General features: G+C 43.1%; 1 protein-coding gene across 6 annotated transcripts in view; it reads left to right on the top strand.

Moving 5' to 3' along the window:
- The first annotated feature begins 527 nt into the window (after positions 1 to 527).
- Positions 528 to 25,911, top strand: part of LOC139914296 (proton myo-inositol cotransporter-like) — an 81,636-nt gene continuing 56,252 nt past the window's right edge. Inside the window, exons 1-4 of one of the 6 annotated variants that reach the window (XM_078282110.1) lie at positions 528 to 680; positions 753 to 1,113; positions 11,837 to 11,996; positions 14,670 to 14,878. In XM_078282110.1, coding sequence (XP_078138236.1) covers positions 528 to 680; positions 753 to 1,113; positions 11,837 to 11,996; positions 14,670 to 14,878 — 883 coding nt within the window. Of the gene's footprint in view, positions 1,114 to 11,836; positions 11,997 to 14,669; positions 14,879 to 25,911 lie in introns of all 6 variants that reach the window. The other 5 variants (XM_078282109.1, XM_078282112.1, XM_078282111.1 and 2 more) reach the window with 5 other exon arrangements.

The raw sequence follows: 25,911 nt of genomic DNA, 5'->3' as shown, positions 1-25,911 counted from the left end.
CTGATTCCTATATCCTATATTCTTAGAGTGATTTATGATTTTGCTGTGATAATTGTATAGTATCCTTATAAAATGTATAATAGGATTACTGTAATTCAGTTTAGTAATGGCATTCAAACAAAGCAGACTAAATCTCCATCACAGATGACCTACTCTCCACTCCAGCATCATGCCTCCAAAACAATATTTCTTGCGTCACGCCGACGCTGGTAGTGACGAACTGGTCCACTACACTCCTCCTATATTATCTTACCTTTCCTCCCCACTCTTCTTCAACTCCCCCATCAGGACCACAGGGATGTGATGCGCTGATAGCCTGTACACGAGGCTGGAGACAGACAACTTTATTCAACAGCGAGCGTTATTTGGGGAATAAAGTGGCTTGGATAACCGGCGTGGCGCACGCTTTTTACGCAGCAGTAACTTCAGTCTGAGGGGGGGAATAAATTAGTTGTGTATGTGTGTGTGTTTGTTTTTTTTAATCATCAAACAGCCTACAACTCCTACATCCCAACTGTATTTCCCCTATGTCGCGAAAGCCGGGCGACCATGACTATAATCTCCGTAGTATGAGCAACCTGATGGGCGAGCGGAGGAAGAAAGTGAACGACGGAGGAGAGCGGAGTCTGATCAAAGCTCCGTCCAGCGCCAGCATCAGCAGCCAGGGCGCCTCCGCCGGAGTGGCCGGGGGGTCCGGGGCGTCCGGGGGGTCCGCCGCCGGAGCCACAGCCTCCTCCACCGGGGACCTGGAGCGGGCTGCCCGTAAGCAGTTCCAGCAGGATGTCACGCCCGGGTTCGTGTACGTCCTGGCCGTTTTCTCCGCCCTGGGGGGCTTCCTTTTCGGCTACGACACCGGGGTGATCTCCGGGGCGATGCTCCTGCTGAAGAGGGAGCTGGACCTGAGCGCCCTGTGGCAGGAGCTGCTCATATCAAGTACTGTGGCCGCGGCCGCCCTGTCGGCCCTGCTGGGCGGCTTCCTCAACGGGCTGTTCGGGCGCAGGGTGTGCATACTGCTGGCCAGCTTCTTCTTCACCGTCGGGGGGATTGTGTTGAGCACCGCCCCCAGCAAGGAGGTGCTCCTTGTGGGGAGGCTCATCGTCGGAGTGGGGCTTGGTAAGACGACAGGTGTTCAGTATGTTGTGTGTGACACATCCCCCAGCTTGTGATTGTACACTTAAATGGCTGTTTTTAATGTTTTTTTTTTTCCCCTGTGACACATACAAATATCTCCATCCTATCAAGTTATGCAATCCAGCAGGTAATTGAGTCTTGAATCATATTTTCCTGAAAACAAGTAAACAATTCTGCCACTGGATTGAGTATTGTAATTCCATTTCGTTCCAATGCAGTTTCAAGCGACAGTATCTTGAAATAGGGAAAGATCACACTGCGCGTTTCAAGATGTTGTTACTGATTTCAAGAAAATTCAAGTTGAAACAAGTGAAATTATCAATTTTTTGCCGTAATGATAACATGAAATATCGATTTGTGAGGGGGGTTCTGTCTTCAGCGAGGTCAGAGGTCAGGGCCAGGGTCAGCTGAAGCCCCTGCGGCTGGGAGGGATTTATTGTCTTGCTCAAGGGGCGGAGCTTTGCTGACATGTATGTTTGAACCTGGATCGTTGTTGAAGGACGATCTCTAGCCCGTAGCCGCTCGGTCGTCCCACATAGGCGAACACCCACTTGTCGGTTAATTGGGCTGGCCAATTACTTTTGTTCTCTTTGTGTTAGGCAGCGTGACAATTTGATCAGAGAAAGTCCCAGTGGGGAGGCTAGAGGAGCTGTTTCGGGAGCTTGCTTTTCCCTAATGAGGTTCCGTGGGAGTTTTTCCTCGTTCTCTTTGAGGGTCTAAGGTTCATTTATTGCTTCATGATGTGGCCATTATCATTGTCAAGTCCTTTGAGACTGTAACTGTGACTAAGGGCCATACAAATAAACTTGAAGTGACTTTTTGGATTTAAAAAAATTCTCTCTCACTTACACACTCACTCTAGCTTGCTCACCCTTCCTCCTTCCCTTCCTACCATCCTCCAGCTCTCCTTCCCTCCCTTCCTCCCTTCCTTCCTCTCTCCTTCCTTCCCTTTCCCGCTCCCTTCCTCCCTCCCTCCCTCCCTCCCTCCCTCCCTCACTCACTCACTCACTCACTCACTCCCTTCTTCCCTCACTCACTCACTCACTCCCTTCCTTCTTTCCTCCTTCCTTCCTTCCCTTCTGTCCTCCCTCCCTCACTCACTCACTCACACACTCACTCACTCACTCACTCACTCCCTTCTTCCCTCACTCACTACCTTCCTTCTTTCCTCCTTCTTTCCTTCCCTTCTTTCCTCCCTCCCTCACTCACTCACTCACTCACTCACTCACTCACTCACTCACTCACACACTCACTCACTCCCTTCTCCCCTCCCTCCCTCCCTTCTTTCCTCCATCCCTCACTCACTCACTCACTCACTCACTCAATCACTCACTCGTTCACTCCCTCCCTTCATCCATCCCTCCCTCCCTCCCTCCTTCCCTCACTCACTCACTCACTCACTCACTCACTCACTCACTCACTCACTCACTCACTCACTCACTCAGCACTGATATTTGCTTACTCAAGTTGCATGCCATTGGGTGTTTTTATGATTATGATGATTATTATGAGGTTGTTCAGCATTAAGTGAGATAGGGAAACTAAAAAATGATAAATAAAGGGAAGATGCCATCTTAAAATGCCTAAACCAAGTCAAAGTGAACCTACATCGCATGCTGAAGACTTTTAGTGTCACTGAGGTCGCCTCCGAGCCTGAGAGACCGTTGTCAAGGTTACGTACATCTGAATGACTAGCTGTCTGCCCCCATTCCTCCTGCCTCCTCTGTCTCTCTTTAGCTTGCATGCTTTCACATGCTGCTCGCCTTTTGATCAGCATTCAATGTACCCAAAATTATTTATAGTAACCGCACTTACTCATGAGTCACATCCTCCACGCTGCATCGGATACGGCTGTGGAGGCTGGCGTTCCGGGCCGAGCTCCACACTGATGGCGCTCATCTGCCGCCTCCTTTGAGAATAGTAAGCGCTCTCCTCGGTGATACGTGGAGGAATTGCAGGCCGACCAATTACGCATTTCCCCCCGTTCAGTTAACCATCATGAGAGAGGGAAGGAGGCTGTGCTCGCTAGGAGACTGTTGAAGTAAAGAAACCCTGCATGCTTCCTTTAGAAACACAATAATATTGGTGCCGGAATCACTGGAACTCCTACTTCCAGTGTCATTTTCAGTGCCTGTTGTGATAAATGGCTCTAATTTGGATTCTTACTGTGTGATATATGAGCAAACTTTACTGTAATTACCCTATATTTGTTTGTTTGGGGCAATCAGCAATCTGCAGATGATGAATGTGCATTGTCTTTACATTACTGTAGGAGTTTGGTGAATTTTCCAGCGTGGGGATTTAGTGGCATCGCTGCTTAATAAATAGAAAAAAAAAACAGGAAGAGTTATAGTTCATTTACTACTGTCTACGTCTAATTTACATTTCTCTCAGTCATTATGCAATATATGCCGTATATAATTTGATTTTTTAACATTTACTCGTTTTTCGTTGTTTTACAAATACCAACTTCGCCGTGTCAAACCTAGCTTGAAATTACTGTAACCGTCCACCGCTATCAAAAACGCCCCAAATAAAAAGACATGGATGTGACAATAAAGTTTGTAAGGAGACATTTTGAGAGATTATTTCGGGTGTCAGGTGATTGACAGTAAGCAGAGCGTAACGTAATGCATGCAATGATATGAAAACACTCAACTCAGGCACAATGAAATAAAGTTAAAGGGGAATCTTTAACAAAATCAAATGAAGGCTTCATGTTTACTGTGATGGATTCTCTCGCTCTGTGGAAGTTATTTTTCATACTGGACAAGACTGAATGGCATCAAATGGCTTCCTCTGAGGGAAAACAAGCGCTGATATCTCTAACTACGCTGACTGTGTGCAGAAAAACCAGGAATAATGTAGAGGGGCAACCTAGACCATTCACACAAACTTAAAAAAAAAAACCCACTGATATAAAACTTTAAATTCACCCAAACAAAAGTATAGTTCTGTATAGTTCTGGTTAATCCTGTCTCTCTCTCTCTCTCTCTCTCTCTCTCTCTCTCTCTCTCTCCCTCTCTCTCTCTTATCTTTCCTGTCACTCTCCAATCGTTTATTTGCTTTGCACGCCTCAATAGAACAACTCAAGTGTAATTCTGAGAACAAAAAATTGCTCGGCTCCAAGTGGAGAAAAGGTTCAGTTAATAACAGCAAACTGCTACCAATTTCTCTTATGGAACTAAATAGAATGTCTTGTGTCATGTGGAGCAAAGCAGTGAATTAGAAAGACAGCCTGATGATACCAATTTTCCAGAAATTGGAACGCTGAAATGGTGAAAAACATGTTTTATGTGTCATGAAATGAGTGCTGCTTTATGATAAAGTAGACTAATGAAAAATCCATAACCACCTCTTGAATCCCATCGCTATCTTCTCCTCCTTTTGCTCGCTGTCATCCTGTCAACTTTTTGAATATCGCCGTTGTTTTAGTGCGCACACCTTTTATACAGTCATCCATCACAAGACTGTGTTGTAATCACCACCAGTGGCCCATAAAGCACACTGTACTTCTAACACAAACAACCATGGCTAAAGATGCCTAGGTAATGGTTTGTTTTTGTTTGGAATTATCAATAATGAAAGAAAAAACTGTGGATCCCCAAGGCAACTCATTTCAGAGATTGAAATAAAAAAAAAGAGGCAAAAAACAGGCGGCGAGGAGGCCACATTGCCTGTTCCACTTCAAAATGAACACATATGAAAATGCTGCATCCAGACACAATCATTTACTCACTCAAGCTGCAGTGGCTAATATAGTCCCCCGGCCTTGGGAGAAAACTAATCACCCAGGTCATTTAGGCTGTTAAATTATAAGTGGCAACCCCCTCCCTTTCACCATCGCAGTCTTTTCCCACACAGCGATCTTCATTACACAAGCATGCGCGACCCGGCCCCCGCTAGATAATGAAGAACATTCTCGCACCCCAATTAGTCGGCGGAGACGCTAACGAGCCGCAGTTATTCTGGCCCGGACCCGTCACCCGACCGCTCGCGTTTGCGCGACGGCCGGCTCTCAGGAAAAGCGAAATTGCTTAGCATTTCTGAGCAGAACGCGCCAAAAAGGTCATCGGAGCTGTTTGTCAAACCAGGAAATGCCACACACCCCTCCACCAACCCTTCCCCATACACTCCCTTTCTTCCCATAAGCCTCTGGTTTTCTGCTCCTAGCCAATTATTGGTGAGCTGACCTTTGCCTGAACACACGGGGTCTGCTGTGTGATACCAGACTTGGCTAGTTTGAGCAGACGGTATTGAGCCAGACTGTCAGAATGACTATTGACAGGGTTTTAGTACATAACTCGGCTATTTCATAACACCGCTTATCTCAATCGGGAGGTTTTTCTAGCTGCGCAGGGTGCAAAGATGTTTCAATCTGAAAGGGGGAAATCCACCGTCAGATACGTTTACGCTGTTAGATTTCATCGATTTGTGATGTTCGGGGCGTTCCAGGAGATGTTTTTTGCGATGAAGTGTAATATTTTGGTGTACTCCCTTTCCCTCAGCTTGCCTCTTCTACTTGTACTTCAGGTAGTGTTTTCCTACGTTTCCCCAGAACGACTTTTGACAGCCTCCAGTGAAGGGAGTTTTCTGTGCTGGATACATGAAAGTGGAGAGAGAGATAGCGACAGTCCAGTAAAAGTGAGAGTAGAGAGAGAACAACATTGTGGCTGCATTGCATTCTGGTCTATTGAGGCTGCAGAAATTGGTCTCTCTGCCTCTTCTAATGGATTTCTCCCTGTATGATTGTTGAACGTCTCTTGGTGCAAAATGGCAGCTCTAGAAAGAAGCCCTCGCTCTTTGATTCTGAGGGACTGACACCAAAACCTGACTTTTACCATTGATGTTTTAGATCGCTGACAGTTTTTCTGTCTGCTATCAAACTTCATTGTAGCTGCACTGGAAAATATCTCAACATGATGTCACATCATCTACTTGGGGAATAAGAAAAATACACAAACAGCTAAATGGGCCCAGGGATGCAAACTACATCGGCAATAGCTGTTTTTTTAACAGTGTTTTGGAGTGTTTTTTTCCTCTTAAGTTTTATTTATTCAGGGAAGATTGGCTGAACAACATCCTGCTTCACACCTGAGAGCTTCTCAGCACAACCACAGTCTTCTACTGTTGGCATTACAGAGCAGTTCCTCTGATTGGTTTAGTGCCTTGCTCAGAGGCACGTCGGCAGCAGTCGCTGAGCGTAGCATGTATTCATGATGTTGACCTTCTCCCTGTCTCTCTCCTCTGGATACAGTCTAATGAAGCAGACATATTTCAGTTCTGATCCCCTAAATCCGCAACCTTTACTTGTCGTAACCCATTCACTCACACACTGTCACAGAGAAACACACACACACACACACACACACACACACACACACACACACACACACACACACACGCACACATTCATGCAAACAGTGTGTGTATAATAATAGGTGTTCTTGCTAACACATCTAGCTGTTGCTCAAGCCTTTTGTTCTTGGAAACACAAGATTAGGGGTCTGGATAAAAATAGTGCTGTTAATTACATTGTGATTACGTTTAATTATTACCTAGAGGCCTATAATAATTAATTGGTTGATTTATGTAATTAAGACATACTTCTTGTCCTAACCAGGCCATTTGGTGATGAATTTGTGTATTTATATATTGTTGCTGTCGTGTGAAAACCTCCAAAATGTCAACTTTTCAGAAACTGAAAAAGCAGCCTTGTTATCAGATTGATCACTATGCATTTCTGAGTTTATCCAATGGGGTTTTAAAGGGTTTCATAAGCCAAAGGGGTCGTAGAATTGTCTCAACCCATACAGGAACCTACTCCCTACTACCTTAAACTGTGAAAGGACACAACCTCTTCTGCTTTCGTCAATGAATTCACCCAGCGCTCAGCCTTTAGACCACGAAATCTGACAAAGCGTCACTCATCTAAAAATCAACAGCGGCTTTATGCGGCTCTTCATCTGCGTGGAAGTCGTAATTTTTTGCTATTTTTGTATCTGCTCTGCGTCTCCTGTCCTCAGTCTGTGTTTCCGAGTTCCGAGAATCCTCCATTAGTGTCTAATTAGCTTCCTCCATCAGCGACCAGCTACTTAGTGCCATGTTCCCACTGCCTCCCCCCCACCCTCCCTCCTCCTCCTCCCCCCTCCTCCTCCTGACCGTCTCTTTACTCCCTCGGTGATGTGGAGTCTAGTCGAGTATCTTCCTCTGCAGTGTTTCATTCTCTGATCAAGTGAGTCAGTCTCAGGCTTTGTTCTGTGTGCTTAAAAGCTGCCGTCTCAAGACAAGACAGATCCCTTTGTACTGTGCTGCTGCGAGGCCCCGGCCTGACCAGACGCTGACTTCAGACTGTGTGTGTGTGTGTGTGTGTGTGTGTGTGGGGAGTGGGGAGCTGTCCCTGGTGCTGAAAAGGAGAGCTCATTACAGAGAATGGGAACACACAATGAGATGGGGGTTTTTTCGTACGGGAATCACACACCGCCACGCTCCCGTGAAGGGAACGCTGTCAGAAATGTCCGTCTTAGCAGGTTGTTTTAATCTTGAGCTGAGCCTTAAAATCGTATTTTTCTTCAAATATGCCAGTGGGGTTGAGGTGATTTCACTTGTTTCCAGTGCAGTTTCACTTTCAGAAGGGAATTTCGGAAGAATTTGAATACCTGAGATCACTACACTCTTATCAACATCATATCACTTGATACCAGACTTATACTTAAGATTTTCATATAAATGATTGATGTAACACAACAGTGATTCAACCTATATCCAGTTGATGAAAGCTTTGACATTGGCTGTTCTTAACATCTGGTGCCTGGTAGCTCTTTCCTGGGAAAATTAATCTGCCGCAGAGGAAGTGATGCGTTTGTTTGGAATCAATAGAAGAAGAAGAACTGGGTAGTTAGCATGAGCAGCGACAGCCACCATGGCTGAACAGATGAAGAAAAGAGCGCCACCTACAGAAACTCCATGAAAAAAGGCTTTGCAGTAATGGAAGTGCAGTGCAAAAACATCAGTGACTGTTTAGCACCAACGATGTCACCAAAATAAAATGTAAAAAATCACATTTACCACTTTTTAATGACGTTTATCTAAATCAGAAACACGTGAAAATATCTCACCTCATTGTCAGATTTTTTAAACCAGTATTATTAAACGTTTAAAGATTAAAAATGCAACATCAAATGATGTGTGAAGTCGGACATTTTTTGCAGTGTACATTTCCTTCCCCACTAATAGACTCCCAGCCAAGGCCATTTATTTTCCGCCAAGTCAATAAACTGAAACTAAACATCTATTTGACCTTTTTACCGGCCTGTAACGACGTTAGCTTTGTCGACTCTTAACATATTTTTTTTTGCTGTCACCGCCCGCAACAAAATGCAAAACTGTAGTTGTTGCGTTACTCAGAAGGTGCATAAACATTTGCTGTAACCCCATTAGTAAGCATATGAGCCGCGTGTGTCTATGGCAGCAGATGTGGCTGGGAGGGAGACAAGCTGGTGATACATATGGCTAAGATAGAGAAAGAAATAAAACAGGATTATATCGCAGATGAAAGAGGGAGGGAGAAGTGGCCGGGCTGTACGAGGTGAATACAGATAGGGGCGTTACAGCAGATAAGGATCTTGAGGACCTTTCTGTGTGTGTCTGTCTATGTGTGTGTCTGTGTCACCATTTGCATAATGTAACACACACACACACACACACACACAAACAATCACAATGTAGCTGTCAGTCGGACAGCAGTGTAAACAGATTTCATGGCTGGTGGTGAAACGTGTTTCCTGTCTCCTCTGTCGAGCTGCTGGTTGGACTGGCATGAAATCCACTTACTGCTCTATCTACCTGTGGAATTATCACATGCTGTATCTGAAACATCCACGGCTCCAAAAGTTCAAAGTTGATCCAGGTTCTAACATGAAAAAGCTCTCTTCAAACTCCTCTCTTTGTTGAATGAAACCACATTTAATGATTTACAGCATATTATTTACTGTGCGTTTCCTCTGTGCATTGCATTTGGTTTATGAAGTGAAACCAGACCGTGATCAGCTGGGTTACCACTAGAATTTCCCATAAGCTATGAGAAGTGTTGGGGGTAACGTGTTACACAGCACTCAGTGTAATCAGATTACTTTTTGTGGTAACTAGTAACTTAACGCATAGGTTTTTCAATTTTTGGATGCCGTTACTAGTGACTTTTTTTAAAATTAGAATGTCGTTACTTTCATTTTTCTGTCATATTGTTTCATTTTTGATGTTGAAAAGTGGAAAAAAAGTGAAATTCTCACGGCATCTTGAGCAGACAACCTGTTGCTAAATGAAAAAAAAAAAAACAGAATCTAAGTCTGCTTGATATGAGATTGGCTTACTGTTTTAAAAACAGAGCGATAGTCTTGCATTGCATTTTCAAACAATCATGGACAGCACATGTTTTTGAAGTGGGTAACGCTAAACTTACTTTTAATTAAGAGTGACTTAACATAACATAACCAGTTACTTTTTAATGTAAGTAACAAAGTAAAGTAACACATTACTTTTAAAAGTAACTCTCCCCCGGCACTGCCTACGAGAAAACCTGAGGTGATGATGATGTTAGAATCCTGCATTTTCTAACATTTTCAAGCAACAATTTATTGCATTTGATGCCTTTTTATGCCTTAAAATCGATATTGATCTCAACAATCGGTACACGCATGACAGGAATCTATAGATACACGGCGCTCTCTTCCAGCAGGGAATGTTTGCAGGGTCAAGAAATCAATTTAACTTCAAATGTAAGTGATAGGAATTATGTTTTTGGGTGTAACAGCAAGTTGGAGAATGGCTCAGCGTTGGTTTAGGTTTGGTTGTTTGCTTTCTGAGTGTCTTCTGGTTGATCACAGCAGGCAGAGACTTGACCAAAAGGCTTTCAACCACTCCCTTTAGGTTTCCCCACAGGATATTAGTGGTGTGGGAAAGGCTTGTGCAGTTGAGTAATGGAAAGAAGTGTGTGTGTGTGTGTGTGTGTGTGTGTGTGTGTGTGTGTGTGTGTGTGTGTGCAGTGCAATAAGCTCTTCTTAATTGTTATTTTATCAGCCTGGGGAATATATTGATGTAATTGCTTTTATGTAATGATCTTTTATTAATTTTCCTTGACCTCCAGTTTTGTGTTTTGCTTTCATATTCATCGATGTGCTTTTATGTGTTTCGTTTCACTTACATTGCTTTTTACTGTTTAGTAATAGATTTTCTGTATGTATGAAATGCTTGGTAACTATGGCAACCCACCAACCTGCAAGTATAAAATAATAACAATCATCATCATCATCATCATCATCATCATCATTTGTATAGCTCTTTTCAAAACACAAATAAAGATTTTTCTAGTGAAACAGCAGAAAAGAAACCCTCCTGCTTCTTGGTTATTGATTTGTTTTCCCTGAGCTGCCACAGCGCGGTGCCCGCTCGGAGAGACGGCGCGCCTGTTTTCCCAGCGAGCCGTTACCATAGCAACAGGTAGCCACGTCGTCATGGCGGCCGTTGGGGGAGGGGGAGGGGAGGAGTTGGAGAGTTAGGGGGGGGGTTGAGCGATATAGAAAGCAGTGGGAGACTATTAATAGAGCTTATCAGGAGCCAGCTGCAGAGAGTGGCGGTCTCATGGCAGCTCGTCAGATAAATCCTGAGCAAACACACACTTTTGTTTGTTCTGTGTGTGTGTGTGTGTGTGATTGGACGGTCTCCAGGTCTGAGTAGTGCAGAGCCCATTACCGAGACGGACTGTAGTGCTTCTCTGTGTGTCTTGGATTCGCTTCACATCCACAAGTTGTTTGTTGCCGTTGTTACCGTCGCTGTTGTTGATGTCAGGGTCAAGGGTCACGGCCCCTTTCAGAATGTCACCCTGGTTACTGATTACATGCTGAGAAATAATTCTAATCAGTAATATAGTCAGGAACGTGCATGACTGGAATACTCAAACTCAGTAAACATATTACTTTTCCCTGCTGTGTATCCCCACTAGTTTGCAAAGCACTTTGGCACACATTGGTTTTGTGATTTTAAAGCGCTATTCAAATAGAGCTGAGTTGAGCTGTAACTTTTCAAATATTTCAGCTCCAAAATCAATACAATATGAATATGAATATAGTAATAATAACACCTGAAAACATGTTTTTTTACAGTGATTATGGATATGATGCTGATACAACAGATACGAGGTGCATTTGAGTAACGATTCAATACAACCACGATACGATGTAATAAATAAAAGTTCAATGACAACAAAGTCTGACTGTGCAGAATTGCGTTTATTTCTGAGCCACAAAGCTTTCTAGCAATCGTAAACAACAATTTAAAAATGTCATTACAAAGTCCAAATAATAAAATTTGGATGGAGAGCTTGTGAAATTGTGATGGTCAAGCGTCTCATTTGTGATTACTACAACAGAAAAAAATGGAGCTAATATCACGATTCATTTTTCTGCCCTACAATACGTATTGTCACATTTTTGTATTGCAATATATTGAATTTGGATATATCGTCCCATCCTTAATAAGAAAAAAAAACAAAAAACAGGAAAACACAAAACAGATTGGTAACAAGCTGCTTTGTTACCAAAGGCACAGAAACCAATGAAGGAATTGTATGCTTAGAAAGCCTTTTTTGACCAATCAGGTTGCTTGGCTGAGACTAGCCATTGTGTAACGTGTCTCTTCTCCCGCTGCGCAGGCATCGCCTCCATGACGGTGCCGGTGTACATCGCCGAGGCCTCTCCGCCGCACCTCAGGGGGCAGCTGGTGACCGTCAACACCCTCTTCATCACTGGGGGACAGTTCACCGCCAGCCTCATCGACGGGGCCTTCAGCTACCTGCAGCGCGACGGGTGGAGGTCAGACACACACACACACACACACACCCACACACACACCACACGCACACATCTGATATGCATGGACACTCACACACACACAGTATAACAATGTGCAGTGGTCGGTGTTAAGCTTTCCCACATTGTGCATCTATCAAGGCAATTGCAGCCAATTTTTGTCTGAAATGTTGTAAAGTAGAGCTAAATCAGCCAGTGTTGGGAAAAGTTACTCTTAAAATTAGTTACTTTACTTTGTTACTTATCTTAAAAGGTAATGACTTTAGTTAAAGTTACTCTTTATTTAAAGGAACTTGTTAGAGTACTTTTGTGTTAGCCACTTCAAAAACTTGCCATAGCAATTTGTGTGTCAAGTGTGTTGTTCATCATTGTTTTGTTGTTGGCATCAGGTGCAGCAGGAACAACATTCTAATTTTAAAAAGTAACTAATTACGCATTACAAGAATTGAAAAACGAACACATTACTAGTTGCCACGAAAAAAGTAATGCATTACCCCCAATACTGCATTTTATATGCATGGATACATACACACACACATACACATGCATTCATAGACACACCTACACACACACACACACATTGGTTATGTGTTTGTTAGTGGTTATACGAATAAACAGAATAAACACACATCCTCTGCAGTTATACAGAGGTAATTACAGTATAACAATGTGCTATATTGTTATAGTTTTCCCCCCATTGTGCGTCTATCAATGCAACTACAGCCAATTATTGTCTGAAGCGTTGTAAAGTAGAGCTAAATCAGCATCGCATATCATAAAACGTTGCTTCTACAGTGGCTATGAGGATTCTCAGATGGACGTAACCCAGTTTTGATGATGCCCATACAGCCAGATGTGATATCACTGTCTTTCCTTCTGGTTCCTATCGCATCAAATGGCAGAAAAAAGCCGGGCTGCTGGCTCGGACGCTCATTCCAAAATGTCAACACATGCGTGGATCTGCCCCTAACATTTGCTGAGAGCAGGCATACTGTATGTTTAAAAGATAAGCCTCTCTCTCTCTCCCCGCATCTCTCTCTCTCTTTCTTCCTTTCTGTCTTATCTGTTACTTTCTTTTCGCTCTTTTCTGCCTTTGTCTGTGTCTTTCCCTCCTGTTCCGTCGAATTCAGAGTTCGCAGCTTCCCGTGTGTTTGAATGTTGAGCTGTGCGATAGATAAGAATCGTCCTTTTTTGGCGAGGATTTGCTCCGACTGCAGTTCTGATGGAGATGACGGAGATCGTTTAGAGCGTCCTAGATTGACGTGATTCATGTGCGATAATAGCTCTTTTTTTTGGGGAGCCATTTAGTGAGTTGTGAATATGAATGTCGTTCTGATTGACTTCGACGCCTGCTCAGCGGAAGAGAGGCTTCCTACGGTTCCTGGGTGTTCACTCTGGTAGAAATCTATGTAAATCACTCCTTTCGGCTTTTGGATTTTGTTCCACTCTTTGCTGAAGTCGTATGAAACACCTGCTGCTCCCTCTCTTCTTCTGCTTCCCTCTAAGTGTCATGAAGCGGTAGATCTATCATTTTATCTTTCTCACAGTCTTTCTCCCTCCACCTCTCTTGCGCCTCGTTATCCTTCCCTTCCTTCCACCGCAGTTTTTGGATTTCCCAAAAGACAACTCGTACACACTTTTACAGATTGTGTTGAACCCTGGTTATGTGCCTGTGTGTGTGGAGGCAGAGAACTGGCGAGAGGCAATTTTTCTCTCAACATAACAATCCAGTCTAACAGCGGTTTTGTTTGGGATAAGTGATTCTGTCATGACATGACAGAATTGATGCTTTATAGTTCTGGCTTGGTATCAGAAAAGTGCTTTAACTATGGACGAATGGAAGTGTCCAAGCTAAGCATTTGTGCAGTCAGTAAGTGTGTTTATATGCACATGAATGATTTCTTTTGTTTTGTTTTTTTCAGACAAGAAGGAGGAGGAAAGCTGGTTCTTACATCAGTTCCTTTAGACCTACGGACTGATTATTAAATGAATCCATGTAAACCGGGTTATTAGAGAAATTGCGTTACTTTGAACCATGTAAATGTTCCGTGAACGTGTCAGCTGGTTACTCCCAGAAATTTGAGTATTGGTGTGTATGAAAATGTATTGATTATGACACTAAGTATGTTTGGAACGGTTCAATTGAACTCCTTTAGTCCGGTTTGTTTGGACAGGTGAGAACGATGCCAAATCTCGCGGGATGACAGGTCACCAAAACTCCTGTGAGTCATGTGACTTTTGTTTACAAGCCCTGATTCGCTTGTATTTGAGCCGTGTGAACCTAAACGAGCCAAATACAAAACCGTTACAAAGTAAACTTTTCAAATATGGTTCGGACCAACGAAAACAAACCGTAGATGTGATCGCACCCTTAATCGGTTACTTTGAGGGTTCAAGTTAAATGTTACATGTAAATGTTAACAATATTTTAAGTGGAAGAAATTGAACTAAGGCTTGACATTTTCTCCTTGGGTTTAATTTTAATGAGCTAAACCGCCTGATGCTTCCTGGCTAATAGCTGGATGTAAAGTGAAGGCAGGTGCGACCTTTGTGTGTCTCTGTCATGACTGTCAGAAGAAATACAGCTTCCAAAACTCATCAGTAGCCCAAAAGCGCTGTTAACACCTGGATGTTTTCGTTTCTGAGATCCTCTTCTCTCCCTCCCTCCCTCTCCAGGTACATGCTGGGTCTGTCGGTGCTCCCCGCCGTGCTGCAGTTCCTGGGCTTCCTCTTCCTGCCGGAGAGCCCTCGCTGGCTGATCCAGCGCGGCCTGACCCAGAAGGCCCGCCGCGTGCTCAGTCAGATCCGAGGCAACCAGAACATCGACGAGGAGTTCGACAGCATCAAGAACAGCATCGAGGAGGAGGAGAAGGACTGTGGAGGAGGTGAGGAGAGGAGGGGCTGAGGGAGGGAGGTGTGAGAGGAGCTGTGGTGTTTCTGCACCGCACTTCCCAGAGATCACCTGTCAATCAAACAGTGTGGGCGGGACTGTGACGTCTTTTCCCTTGGTTTGAGTTTCTGTAGGCGGCGCTCTTTTCTTTGTCTGTTCAGCCATGGTGGCTATCGCTGCTCATGCTAACTACCCAGTTCTTCTTCTATTGATTCTAAACAAACCACAAACATAGAACGTATCACTTCCTGTGCGCCAGGGGATTTTTTCCCGGGAAAGACCTACCCAATTCGTGTCTAGAACAGCAAAGGTAAAAGCTTTCATGAATCACTTTTGGTTTATATCAATCGGCAACAAAGAGTAGCAAAAGGGACATTTATTTATTCGAAAATGTCGCGGATTATTACTTTAAGCTGAAATGTTTTCAATTTCAAGGCCCAGTGCACGACTCGCTGAACACGCTCTCAACAAGCTCTCTGTTTTAAACAAGGCCAATCAGAAGCCGGCGCTCTGAATAGACTTATCTGGTGGATAGGCAACCAGGCAGAAAGTGGAGGAGGTTGATGTGAAGGAGCAGACAGAAAAAATATTTCCTTCTTTATGTTCATGGCCAATTATTGTTGAGCTGACCTTTGCTGAACACATGGGCCTATTGTTTGATATGAGGCTTTGCTAGTCGGAGCAGACAGTATTGAACGATGCTGTCAGAATGACTCTTGATAGAGGTTTATTACCTAATATGGCTGTTTCATAACACCGCTTATCGCAATCATTAAGTCTTCTTTTTTTTTGACAGGCTATGTGTGTGATTTATTTTAGTCTGATCCTGTTTCCAATCCTGGTTCAAGCACACACACACCCTCAAAGATAAACACATGCACACACACACACACATTCACTCACATTTTATCATACTGTTTCTCTCCCATCTGTTTTTCAGACATATGTATGTGTGTGTGTGAGAGAGAGAGAGAGAAAGACAGACAAAACCCACGATAAAACAAGAGAGAGACATTATGCACACACACACTCAACATACGGTGCCATAATTGAAGTCCCACTTTAACATGCCATGCACTTTACCTTTATATCTCTCCTCCCACCGCCTTTCTTTCACTTTCTCCCCTTGAAACTTCTCTATTTCTGTCTGGAAGAGCAGAATATACAGTAAATTTCATAAGTGGCTGTAATCTGAAACATTGTTTGATTTCTGAGTCCATACCAGTCCATTAATTACTTTGGACATGAAATGACACAATGACTGAACAAGTTAAAGATCTATAAACTACAGATAATAATCATGGTTCCCTGGTTTACTGTATTTGAGGTATTTGGACACAGAACTATTATATTCCATTATCTCAGTAATCATTTTGTTGTAAGTCTTAATTAGCAGTGACTCCCTCGTCTACAACGCATGAACATCAAAGTGCTATTGGGATCTTATTCTCAGGTGTATTTTCAATGACATAACAGTTTGTCTGCAGAGCTCGTTGTATGTCTGAGGAGGAGAGGAGAGGAGAGGAGAGAGGAGGAGGGGAGGAAAGGAGGGGAGAGGAGAGGAGAGGAGAGGAGAGGAGAGGAGAGGAGAGGAGAGGAAATTGGATTTCCTCTGCAACTAATCAACCTTGACAACAGAGAACACCATGTCTCTGGAAGGAGTGGCATCCACAGATCCCCTGGGTCCATCTGGCCAGCCTCTATCACACACACACAAACACACACACACACACACACACACACACACACACACACACACACACACACTCACACACAGATACACACACCTGAATACATAGTACACACACACACACACACACACTCACACGCACACAGAGGCAGTGGAGTGCCCCTCTTCTGGGACTCGCTGTGCGTCCAGCGGTTCCATTTCATTTCAGTGTCTTTCCTCCCCGTCACTATAGCTCATCCCTCATGTCATCATTAGTTACCGTGACGCAGCAGGTAGGTGCTTCTCCTTGCTGGCTTGTTATCTTGTGGCCCGTGGTGCCAGTTGGCTTCAGAGTGAAATGTGAACAATCCGCCTGATACAGACAGCGGAAACGTTTGAGATACGGACGTTATACATACATGTTTGAGATATGAGATGCACACGTTTGAGCTGTACCAAATTCAGACTGTAACTATTTGATGTGCACATTGTGGATTTTGTCTTTACTTCACATGGGTTTGTACTTTGGCTTCTTTTTCGTACTGTTATGGTGGAATATCGGGCCTTGGACTTTTCTCCTTTTCATGTCTTTTGGCTGAAGACCCATCATTAATTGCCCTGTCTGTGCCTACCTTTGTATTTTGGCTTATACTGTTGTCATTTTTCACATCAAAGTTCCCAAATCTGCACATCCTTAGGCAATTAGATGTATCACTCAATAGACAGTACTATACACTATTATAGGGGAAATTGAAATTGAAAGAAAACACAAAAACACGATTTGAATTTTTTCTTATTTTATTGAAAAATCACTGCAGATTATGAGAATGAACTCTAGGCTTTGTTAGAGGCTACATGATGACGTCTAGTGTTGAACACATAACCAAGTTCAGTAAAGATGAAGAAGTCCATGTGCCAATCAAAGTAGCAACCAATTCATGTTTTCACAACTTCATGCATCACTTTCATGTTTTAAAGACAACATTACATTCTGATATGATACAGTGGGCCGTACCGTGCCTTTAATTGAGTTTTGGTTAGGATGATGGGGCACGAAGATTGAATTGGCAACATGCCCCGGGGACATTAATTGAAAACTTCCCAAATGAGTTTCATAATGACAACTGCTTTCTACTCAACTCGCTCAAAAGCCATTCTCCAATTACATTGCTCTTTGCATTGAAACTCTGCGCACACATCATGGCCATGCCACATACAAATGGAGTGTTTTCTTGAATGTTCAATGTTCAATGTTCATTTTTTTCTGCAGTCTGACGGCCACATGTATACAGTTGCTGCCGCACGTTACCTAGAACACAGAAGGGAAGTCGGCTCTGCAAATCATCCATGCACAAACGCTGGGCTCACTGGGCGTTCCTTAAACTCAGCACATGTAAACGATTTCTCGCCACCTGTCTGTCTGCACCAACTTCCTTTCTTGATGAGCTCTTAAAAGCTCAAGCACATAACTGGCAGGACTCATCTTGTTTGCTTAGTTAGGAAATATTCATCATCATGAACAATAATTTCGCCTGGCAAGTGGCAAGTTGATTACAGCCATTCAAAGCTTCCCAGTTAACTTTTATTTGAAAGACTGTACTTGAAAAGTCTGAAAAACGATGCTAGAAGAAGCATCCCATCAACCCCATGGTAAGCTCTTAAGTAATGTTATTGAGTTTCTTTCTGTTTGACATCATGGCTTTGACAAGGTTGCCAAACTATTTAAATGAAACTTTAACTCCTACTACTTTTCACTTAAGCCTGGTGCACACTACATGACTTTAGGCCCAATTTAGTCTTTGACATCTGAGACAAGATCCCCATGTCGGAGCCGAAGCTGGTTCAGTTTGAGTGGGTCAGAGATGCAGTCTGACCGAGTCTCTGAGCCTGAACCGAGTCAGACATCCAGACATTTTCAAACATCAGCAGCGCCAAGTCTGTAACGCTCTTGTTGTAGAGAATGGAGAGCAGCAATAACCAATGAGAGCTTGCGAGGCACCAGGCGGAAAAGGTGGAAGCTACAAGACAACACAATATTGTTTGAGCTTTATCATTTACCTCCAACTCTCTCTGCAGAACAGACGACAGTTCTCTCCTCCAAATTCGGCGTCTAGCCCTCTTCCTTGTTTTCTTTTGCAGCACAAATGAGTGCAAACACAATAAGTGCCGAAAGCTGCTTTTCCCTCTCAGGCTCCATTTTAGCACAATATAGTGGAAAAACGACGCCACGTTTGGTGTTTGTTTTCGCGAGGCAGCGGGGTATCGAGGTCCCTCACGACTAAATCCAAGTGAAGAATCTTTTAATGTGTGTCCCCCCCATCTGTGCCGCATCGTTTAGCGCGCGCACCGCTACGCTAGCAATCTCCATGTTCTTTGCACAGCCGACATGCGACCTGGAGACCACCTGTCGCCCGGGAAACAGACACACAGACAGGCAGGCAGATGGAGAGATAGAAAGATAGAGAAACAGACAGATGGAGAGAGAGAGACAGAGAGAAACAAATCACTCTCCAGGGTTCAAAACTATTTGGTTACCGAGTCTCCTGATTGGCTCGGCCACGGTCAGGTGACATCAAACTCTTACCTGATTGGTCTAGAAGCAGGAAGTCCTCCTGTGTAGATGGGGTCGAGGTCGGAGGCCGCCGCTCGAGACTCCGCCTCCAACACCTCCTCCTCTGATGATTGGTCGGCTGCCATGATGGACAAGAAACTACAGGGAATAGGTTGTTTAACGTGAGCGGCACAGAGATGTTTTCACAGTCGTGTAGTTTACCCTTGGTATTAGTTTGATAAATGTCTCTGATTTACGATTTTAACAAACGTAAAGATTGAAAGGCAATCTGAAGTCCACGATAAGTGACGTAAAGTGAATGTATTGCATAGTAGTCTTTCTTTCTGCATAGTCTGTCATTACTGCCCTTTAGTAGAGTAGTCATTAAGTCCTTTGTTACTGTGCAACCATTAAGACTGACGGGAGAAACGTTTCAATCCTCAAACCTCATAATTAACCCCTTTTTTTTTTCCAGAACATTACATCCTTTCATTTGAAGCCGTTGGCTGTGATTGGCCCATGGCCCCTCTAACTGGCAGTCAGTGTTTCTGCTCCTGAACAAGGAGGAGCAGAGATGTAGATGTTTACCTGTAGTTTCAGAGTGTGTGTGTGTGTGTGTGTGTGTGTGCGTGTGTGTGTGTGTGTGTGTGTGTGTGTGTTCACACCTGGGAAAACAAAGGCGCACCGTGCCCCTTCCCTGACATGTTGGTTTCCATGGAAACAACACTTCTCGCTTTCGCTTTCCTCTCACCTCAGATGTAACGGTGATGATAGTGTGTATCACCCTCCCATCCTTCCCCTTTACTCTCTCTCCCTTTCTCTCTCTCTCTCTCTCTCACACACACACACACACACACACACACACACACACACACAGTATAGAGGACAGTTAACAATGGTCTGGATTTTTGGTCTTTTTAAGAGGAGTGTATGTGTGAAATATGATGAAACGGAGCCAGTGGCCGATCTAGCTGTTTTTGATAGAAAGATTATTATAAAAAGAATATCAGGGCAAAGCCTGTTTTAAAAGTCTAGTCAGTATTAAATCAAGGGGACATTTCACATTTTTCCAAAGGTGTTTGTGCTAACATTTGCTAAGTAGAAACTAAAATGTGCTCTTCTTGGTAAACAAAAACAGAAATTTTCCCCATTCTTCTGCAGAGTGTTCAACATTACCAAATATTGGAGCAGAGACAACTCGGTCAACGGTGGTTAAATACAATTCGAGTGTTATGGTAGCGCTTGGAAATAAAAATACTTTTCTCCTGCAACCTTGACTGCGATATTGAATTCTGCCATAAAAGAAATCAAGTTTACCTTCCAAGCATTTTGTTCGGTTTCATACAGAAGTAATGTTGCTGCATGTTAATACAAACGCACCTTCTTGCGTAACATTTTTGGTCCCGACCACCATCAGAGTTGGTTATTTCCAGTGCAGGATTATTGTTCCCACTGTTGAATTGTTGTGTTTGTGCTGCTGAAATGTCAGGCTCGTGTGAAAAGGACGAGAGTAACGCCGAGCGCCTGCAGCGGCTTTTGAAACGAGCTCCCACATCACTCCAAACTGTGATGATGTGTTGTCAAACCCAAGTCAATGAGCTCTGATTACTGCCTTTTCACAAAGAGAGGATGATGGGGAAGAGAGAGAGAGAGAGAGAGAGAGAGAGAAAGAGCAGGCAAGGACAGAGCGAGAGAGAAAGTGAAAAATGGAGCAACAGCCATGATGGAGAAGCAATATTGCAGGGCAATTCTGTCAGCCATTATATTGCCATTTTTCATGAGAAACTTCACAGCGCACTGTATTGGACACATTGATTTCTTCGGCCCGCTTGTTCATAACAATTCCAGTTTCAGCCCATCTACAATGACTCAGACATAACCTTACAAAAACAAAATAGGGCATGTGCGGACGTTGAGCGATGGCAATATCATCAAACAGTAGATCGCTCTATCTTCTGTTAAAGCTGCATACCAGTTATGGAAATCAGTCTTTAGAAAAAACACCAGAGCAATCAAGGTTAAAGCAAAAGCCAATTAAAGCAAAGGAAATCTACATTTTCTTTCTCTTTGGAGTAAGCAATATGACGATTCACGACATTGAGATAATGCGATTCTGTTTCCCATGTCAAACAGGCCACTCCTGTAAAAGAGAGCGTCCTTTCAGTGTGCGTATCCAGTCTGAATAAAGGTTGTGATTTGAATTAAATTGATGAAAGAAAACTCAATGTCAAGCAACCTCTGACATCAATTTATACAGCGGGTTTCTGTGAATAACACTAGAATCTGACGGCGTTTCATCACATCTACCGGTTATTCTAGTAGGCAAACAGGCACAGAGGATAATCTATATTGTTAAAAATGAATGTAGCTTGATATGAAGGCTATAAATGCAGAGAATGCTCAGATTGATATAAAAGTACACAGACTTTATTGTTCATTAAGCCGTTACACAGAATCATAATCACAACATCTGAAATGGTGGCTGTCAACCTCACAGCTGCGAACGCCTCAGAAATGATGAACGAATTTTAAACCGGTCCAATGTAGAGCCTGTTTCATATTCATTCGTTCATTTCAATTTGAAGGGAATTGTTTTGCCGGTATTTATGGCCCAAAGCAATCCCCTCTTTAACCTGCTGTTCCGTTTGACTCATGCCAATTTGCTTTTAACCATCTGTTTTCAGGTAATTGAATGGTACGGCGCGTCGGCTATCAGCAAAAGTGTGCTGCATTTTATGTCCCTGCATTTCTCGATGATGAATTATGTGCCATTACACCTGCCTCTTGTTGTAAGAAAAAAACACACACACACACACACACACACACACACACACCTGAGAGATATTTAGAAGAGTGTTAGCGTCCAGCTCCATCGCCTAGTCCTAATTCTCCCACTGCTCATTAATAATTCAGAGTATTTGAACATTTTATGAAACTCCGCTGCTACCTTGGGTCTGTTTAACTCCACCAGGAAATCATAATGGGATGATTTTTGGAGAAAACATTTGGAGGCAGTCTTCAGCTGTGTTCAAATCCTGTTCATCCTCAACCCTTCATAGTCCCAATAAATCAATTTAAAGCTGTTCAATAACCGTCTGGACACGACACAGAAAATCCCCTTTGACCATTCGTTGCTTGAATACAGATTAAGATAGATAAAGATACAATGAACTTTATTGAACCCAGATTAAAGATCTTATAGGATTTGAAGCTGCGCCACAAAGGTCAAAGAGGTCCAGTGGAGGAACGGCTGTACAAAAATAATAAATAAATAACAACCGGACAAGAAAAAGAGAGATACCTGATAAAGGCTGTTGTGGTTTGGGTGCAGATTCATTTAGAAACATGATAAGTTAGTGAACCAGTTTTCAGCCAACAACTCATCTTCAGTGTGGAAAGACCTACAGGAAATGACGATCTCAATGATTTCTATTGTAGATTCAAAAGGTTAAAAGCTTACCTGGCCCGTCTCTCGACAATCAACAAGCAGGACGTCAATCGACTATTCGAGAGACAGAAAAGCAGGAACGCACTTGGCCCAGACTCTGGCACCGCTTTCCACAGACACTTTCAACCAGTCGCTGGACTTCTGCACTGTTCCCGCCTTCTTCAAAAGATTCACCATTGTTCCATACCCAAAAAAGTCTAAATAACTACACACCTGTCGCCCCAACATGATCTCATAAGAGTTTGTGAATTAAGCACAAAGTCTTAAACGCAGATTTACATGCTGTGGACGCAAATTATGTGAAGATTATGTTCCTCCAACACAAATTGGATTCTGTGACAATAACACAAATTGGACATGGCATTTTCAGCTAAAAGTTGGCTAGCGGTTAAGTTTAGGCAAGTAAAACAACTTTGGTTAAGGTTAGAGCTGATAGGAAACTTCCACAACTGTATTTAAGGTTTGGGTTAAGGTTAAGGTTACAGTTTGGTTTAGGCAGCTACAACAATTTGGGTAAGGTTAGGGAAAGGCTTTGGTCATGATTAAATAAGAAAAACTTTCGCTATAAATTAAAATGTCTCTCACGGTAGAAATGTCCTTGGTAGAAGCTGAGACTCAGACCCGGGTCATCAGAGTTGAAGGCAAATGTATCCGCCCATCGACCACCCCGACCACAACACCCGTACTTTCCTCCGCTCTATTTAAATGACAGACTAATTCCTGTTCACAGTCGTGTCTCCTTTCGTGATGGGAACACGTATTTCTCTCACTTTTCGTCCACAGAGAGTATTTGCATTTTAAGACTTTGTGCTTATTTCACAAAATTTCAGGAGATCAGTCTGTGTCACCCTGATCTCTGCGGTCATGAAGTCCTGGTGCTGCAACAACAACCAGTGGAGATGACTGTAGACTTCAGGTGTTGTTGGCAACAGTGTGCTGGGCTCCACATGGTTTTGTCTCAAGACATACAAGCCAATACAAACGGTTAAATGCCGATCAATTCTTAAACATTCCAGCTCCCACCTGCTTGTTTCATTAGCAGCAGTCAGCTCACATCCAAGCGTCACTATTCACTGACGAGAGTGGGATTCGCTGTTCCGATCTCTAATAAGGCTTAATTGAATCTAAAGATGCTGGAGGCATTGTCTTCTCTGCTAATCTACTTTTCAATAAATACGCCTTCTGCTCTCATTTTTTTCATCCTCTCTTTTAGCTGCAGCTCTTTGCGCCTGTGGGAGATGCGTGTGCCATAACAAACTCAAATTGGCTTCCTGATGAATATGTTTACAATGGTAATATGTGCAAATAAATTGGATATAAGACTATTGAAAACGCCGCACTTCTTCCCACGTCATCGTCGGTATTAACAGCAGCGAACTGGTGGGGCAGAGGAAAATGAAACCGAACCAAAGTCCCACCTGGGAAATTATTATGGGAGCTGCATTAGCAGAGAATGCAAGGCAAGGCCAGCCGCTCCTGATGAAAGCAAAGGGGGGAGATTAGGGAATTTTCTTTCTCTTTACTCCAGTAATTGGTTTCTATCTGCTTAGCTGTTTTTAGTCCAAAGTAGAAACGCATACAACTCCAGATTCTTGTTATCCGTCATTCTGTTGTTGCAACAGACGTTTATCTATTCGCTGGTTGCAGACTTTTATCAGTCTGCGATGTATTATCAGGCACATAGGCATTCACAGTGCTCATTTTCTTTTGGTTGAAAAATCAATACACTTCAATTTGTGTTTGTTTGTAGTCTAATCAGTTTGTATTTAAGATTGTGCGGCATGGGAATAGCTTTTATGTTTTTTCAGCGGAAAAAATAATTTCACAGTTAAGCTAAAAAGTTCTGAGAAAAGTCTGAGGAAAAAACAAATTAGCTTCCGAATTTGAAAGTCAATAGCAACAGATAAGTTGCTGATGATACCAAAAAAACAAATTGGTTAGACGACGGGCGCCTCTGATATGAACTGTATTATCATAAAGGGGAAATAATGTTTTATTAGGGCATGCAAGCAGCTTCACAGAAACTGAGGGAATCATTTTGGAGTCTCAACCCCATCGCCTAACAACAAGGAAAGACGCAAGAGAAAACTGTATATAGCCTATACATATACAGTGTTAAGAATTAGAAGTATCCATGGAAGAACAGTTTTAGTGCTACAACATGCATTAGGACCAGTAATGGGACTAAAACAGGGATGAATATGGAGAAATCCAAATTATCTGGCTACTGAAGCTATAAAAAAACAAATTAGAGCCATATTATGACACTGAAGGACCAATTTGCCTGCAACCTCCTGAATAATTTGATGCCAGTCAACATAATCAATAATCCAACTGCAAACCGAAGAGCAGCACCTCCCTAGAATGTCAAAACATGGAATCTGCGCCCTATATGACAGCTAAACATAAGTCTTTGTGTGTTTTTTATGATACCGTATTGATCCCCCAAAGCAGAAATCCATCTTTTCGCTTCCCCTCCTCCACAGGGAGTTCAGGCAGCTGCTAGAGATTCAGTGTTCAAGGACACTTACATGTTGTCACTTGGGTTTGTGTCCTCCAGCTGAAGGAACGACCTCCCTGCTCGCTACACCGCAGTTAATATATTTTTCATCATGTTAAAAGTTGGTTCTTGCAGATGTGAATTTTGAGTTATCGGAAAAAATCTGGATCTGAAACTATTTTCACTGTAGATGTTCAGCCTTGAATAATCGTTGCTTTTGTCAACCCACAATGGATGTACAGCTAAAAAAGAAGGATTTTAATGGCACGGTTGGAGCTTTTCAGTGATTTTGAATGACAGAGCACAATGTGATTCAAAGGCAGACTAACTGAACACACAGCAGCGTCCTTCTGAAGATGCAGTTCCCCAGTTTCCACACACAGTGACAGCGATGAACCCGTGACTCATCCGCAGATTCGCAGATTCGCAGATTCGCCTTATTCAATTACAATATTCTTGAATTGGTGTGTTTTGGGTGCAGAAGACTCCAGTAAGCCCTGCGTAAAAATTAACAGGCGCAGTAATGGGTTATGTGCTCCAATTTTCCCTGCGTAGATGTGGTTTTATTAGCTCATTAAATTATCTTTGGCAAAATTATTATCCAAATATCCTGTAATGGGAAACAGAGATATGAGAAATGGAGATGATAATGGCGCCTATATTACTTGTTTCCCGTCTGTCTCTCTCTCTTTGAATCTCCCTCTGTCTCTCTGGCATACTGTCTACCTCTTTCTCTCTGGCCTGTGTGTTTGTGTGTGTATTGTGTGTATGTGTGTGTGTGTGTGTGTCCCTTAGGAAGACCCCTGCCATTTGCATTGGGGCAGGTGTGCAGCTGGGAAGTCATGAATCTCAATGACTCA

This window comes from Centroberyx gerrardi, chromosome 24 (genome assembly GCF_048128805.1).
Source record: "Centroberyx gerrardi isolate f3 chromosome 24, fCenGer3.hap1.cur.20231027, whole genome shotgun sequence".
Lineage (NCBI taxonomy): Eukaryota > Metazoa > Chordata > Actinopteri > Beryciformes > Berycidae > Centroberyx > Centroberyx gerrardi.
This window is presented reverse-complemented; position numbering and strand designations above follow the sequence as displayed.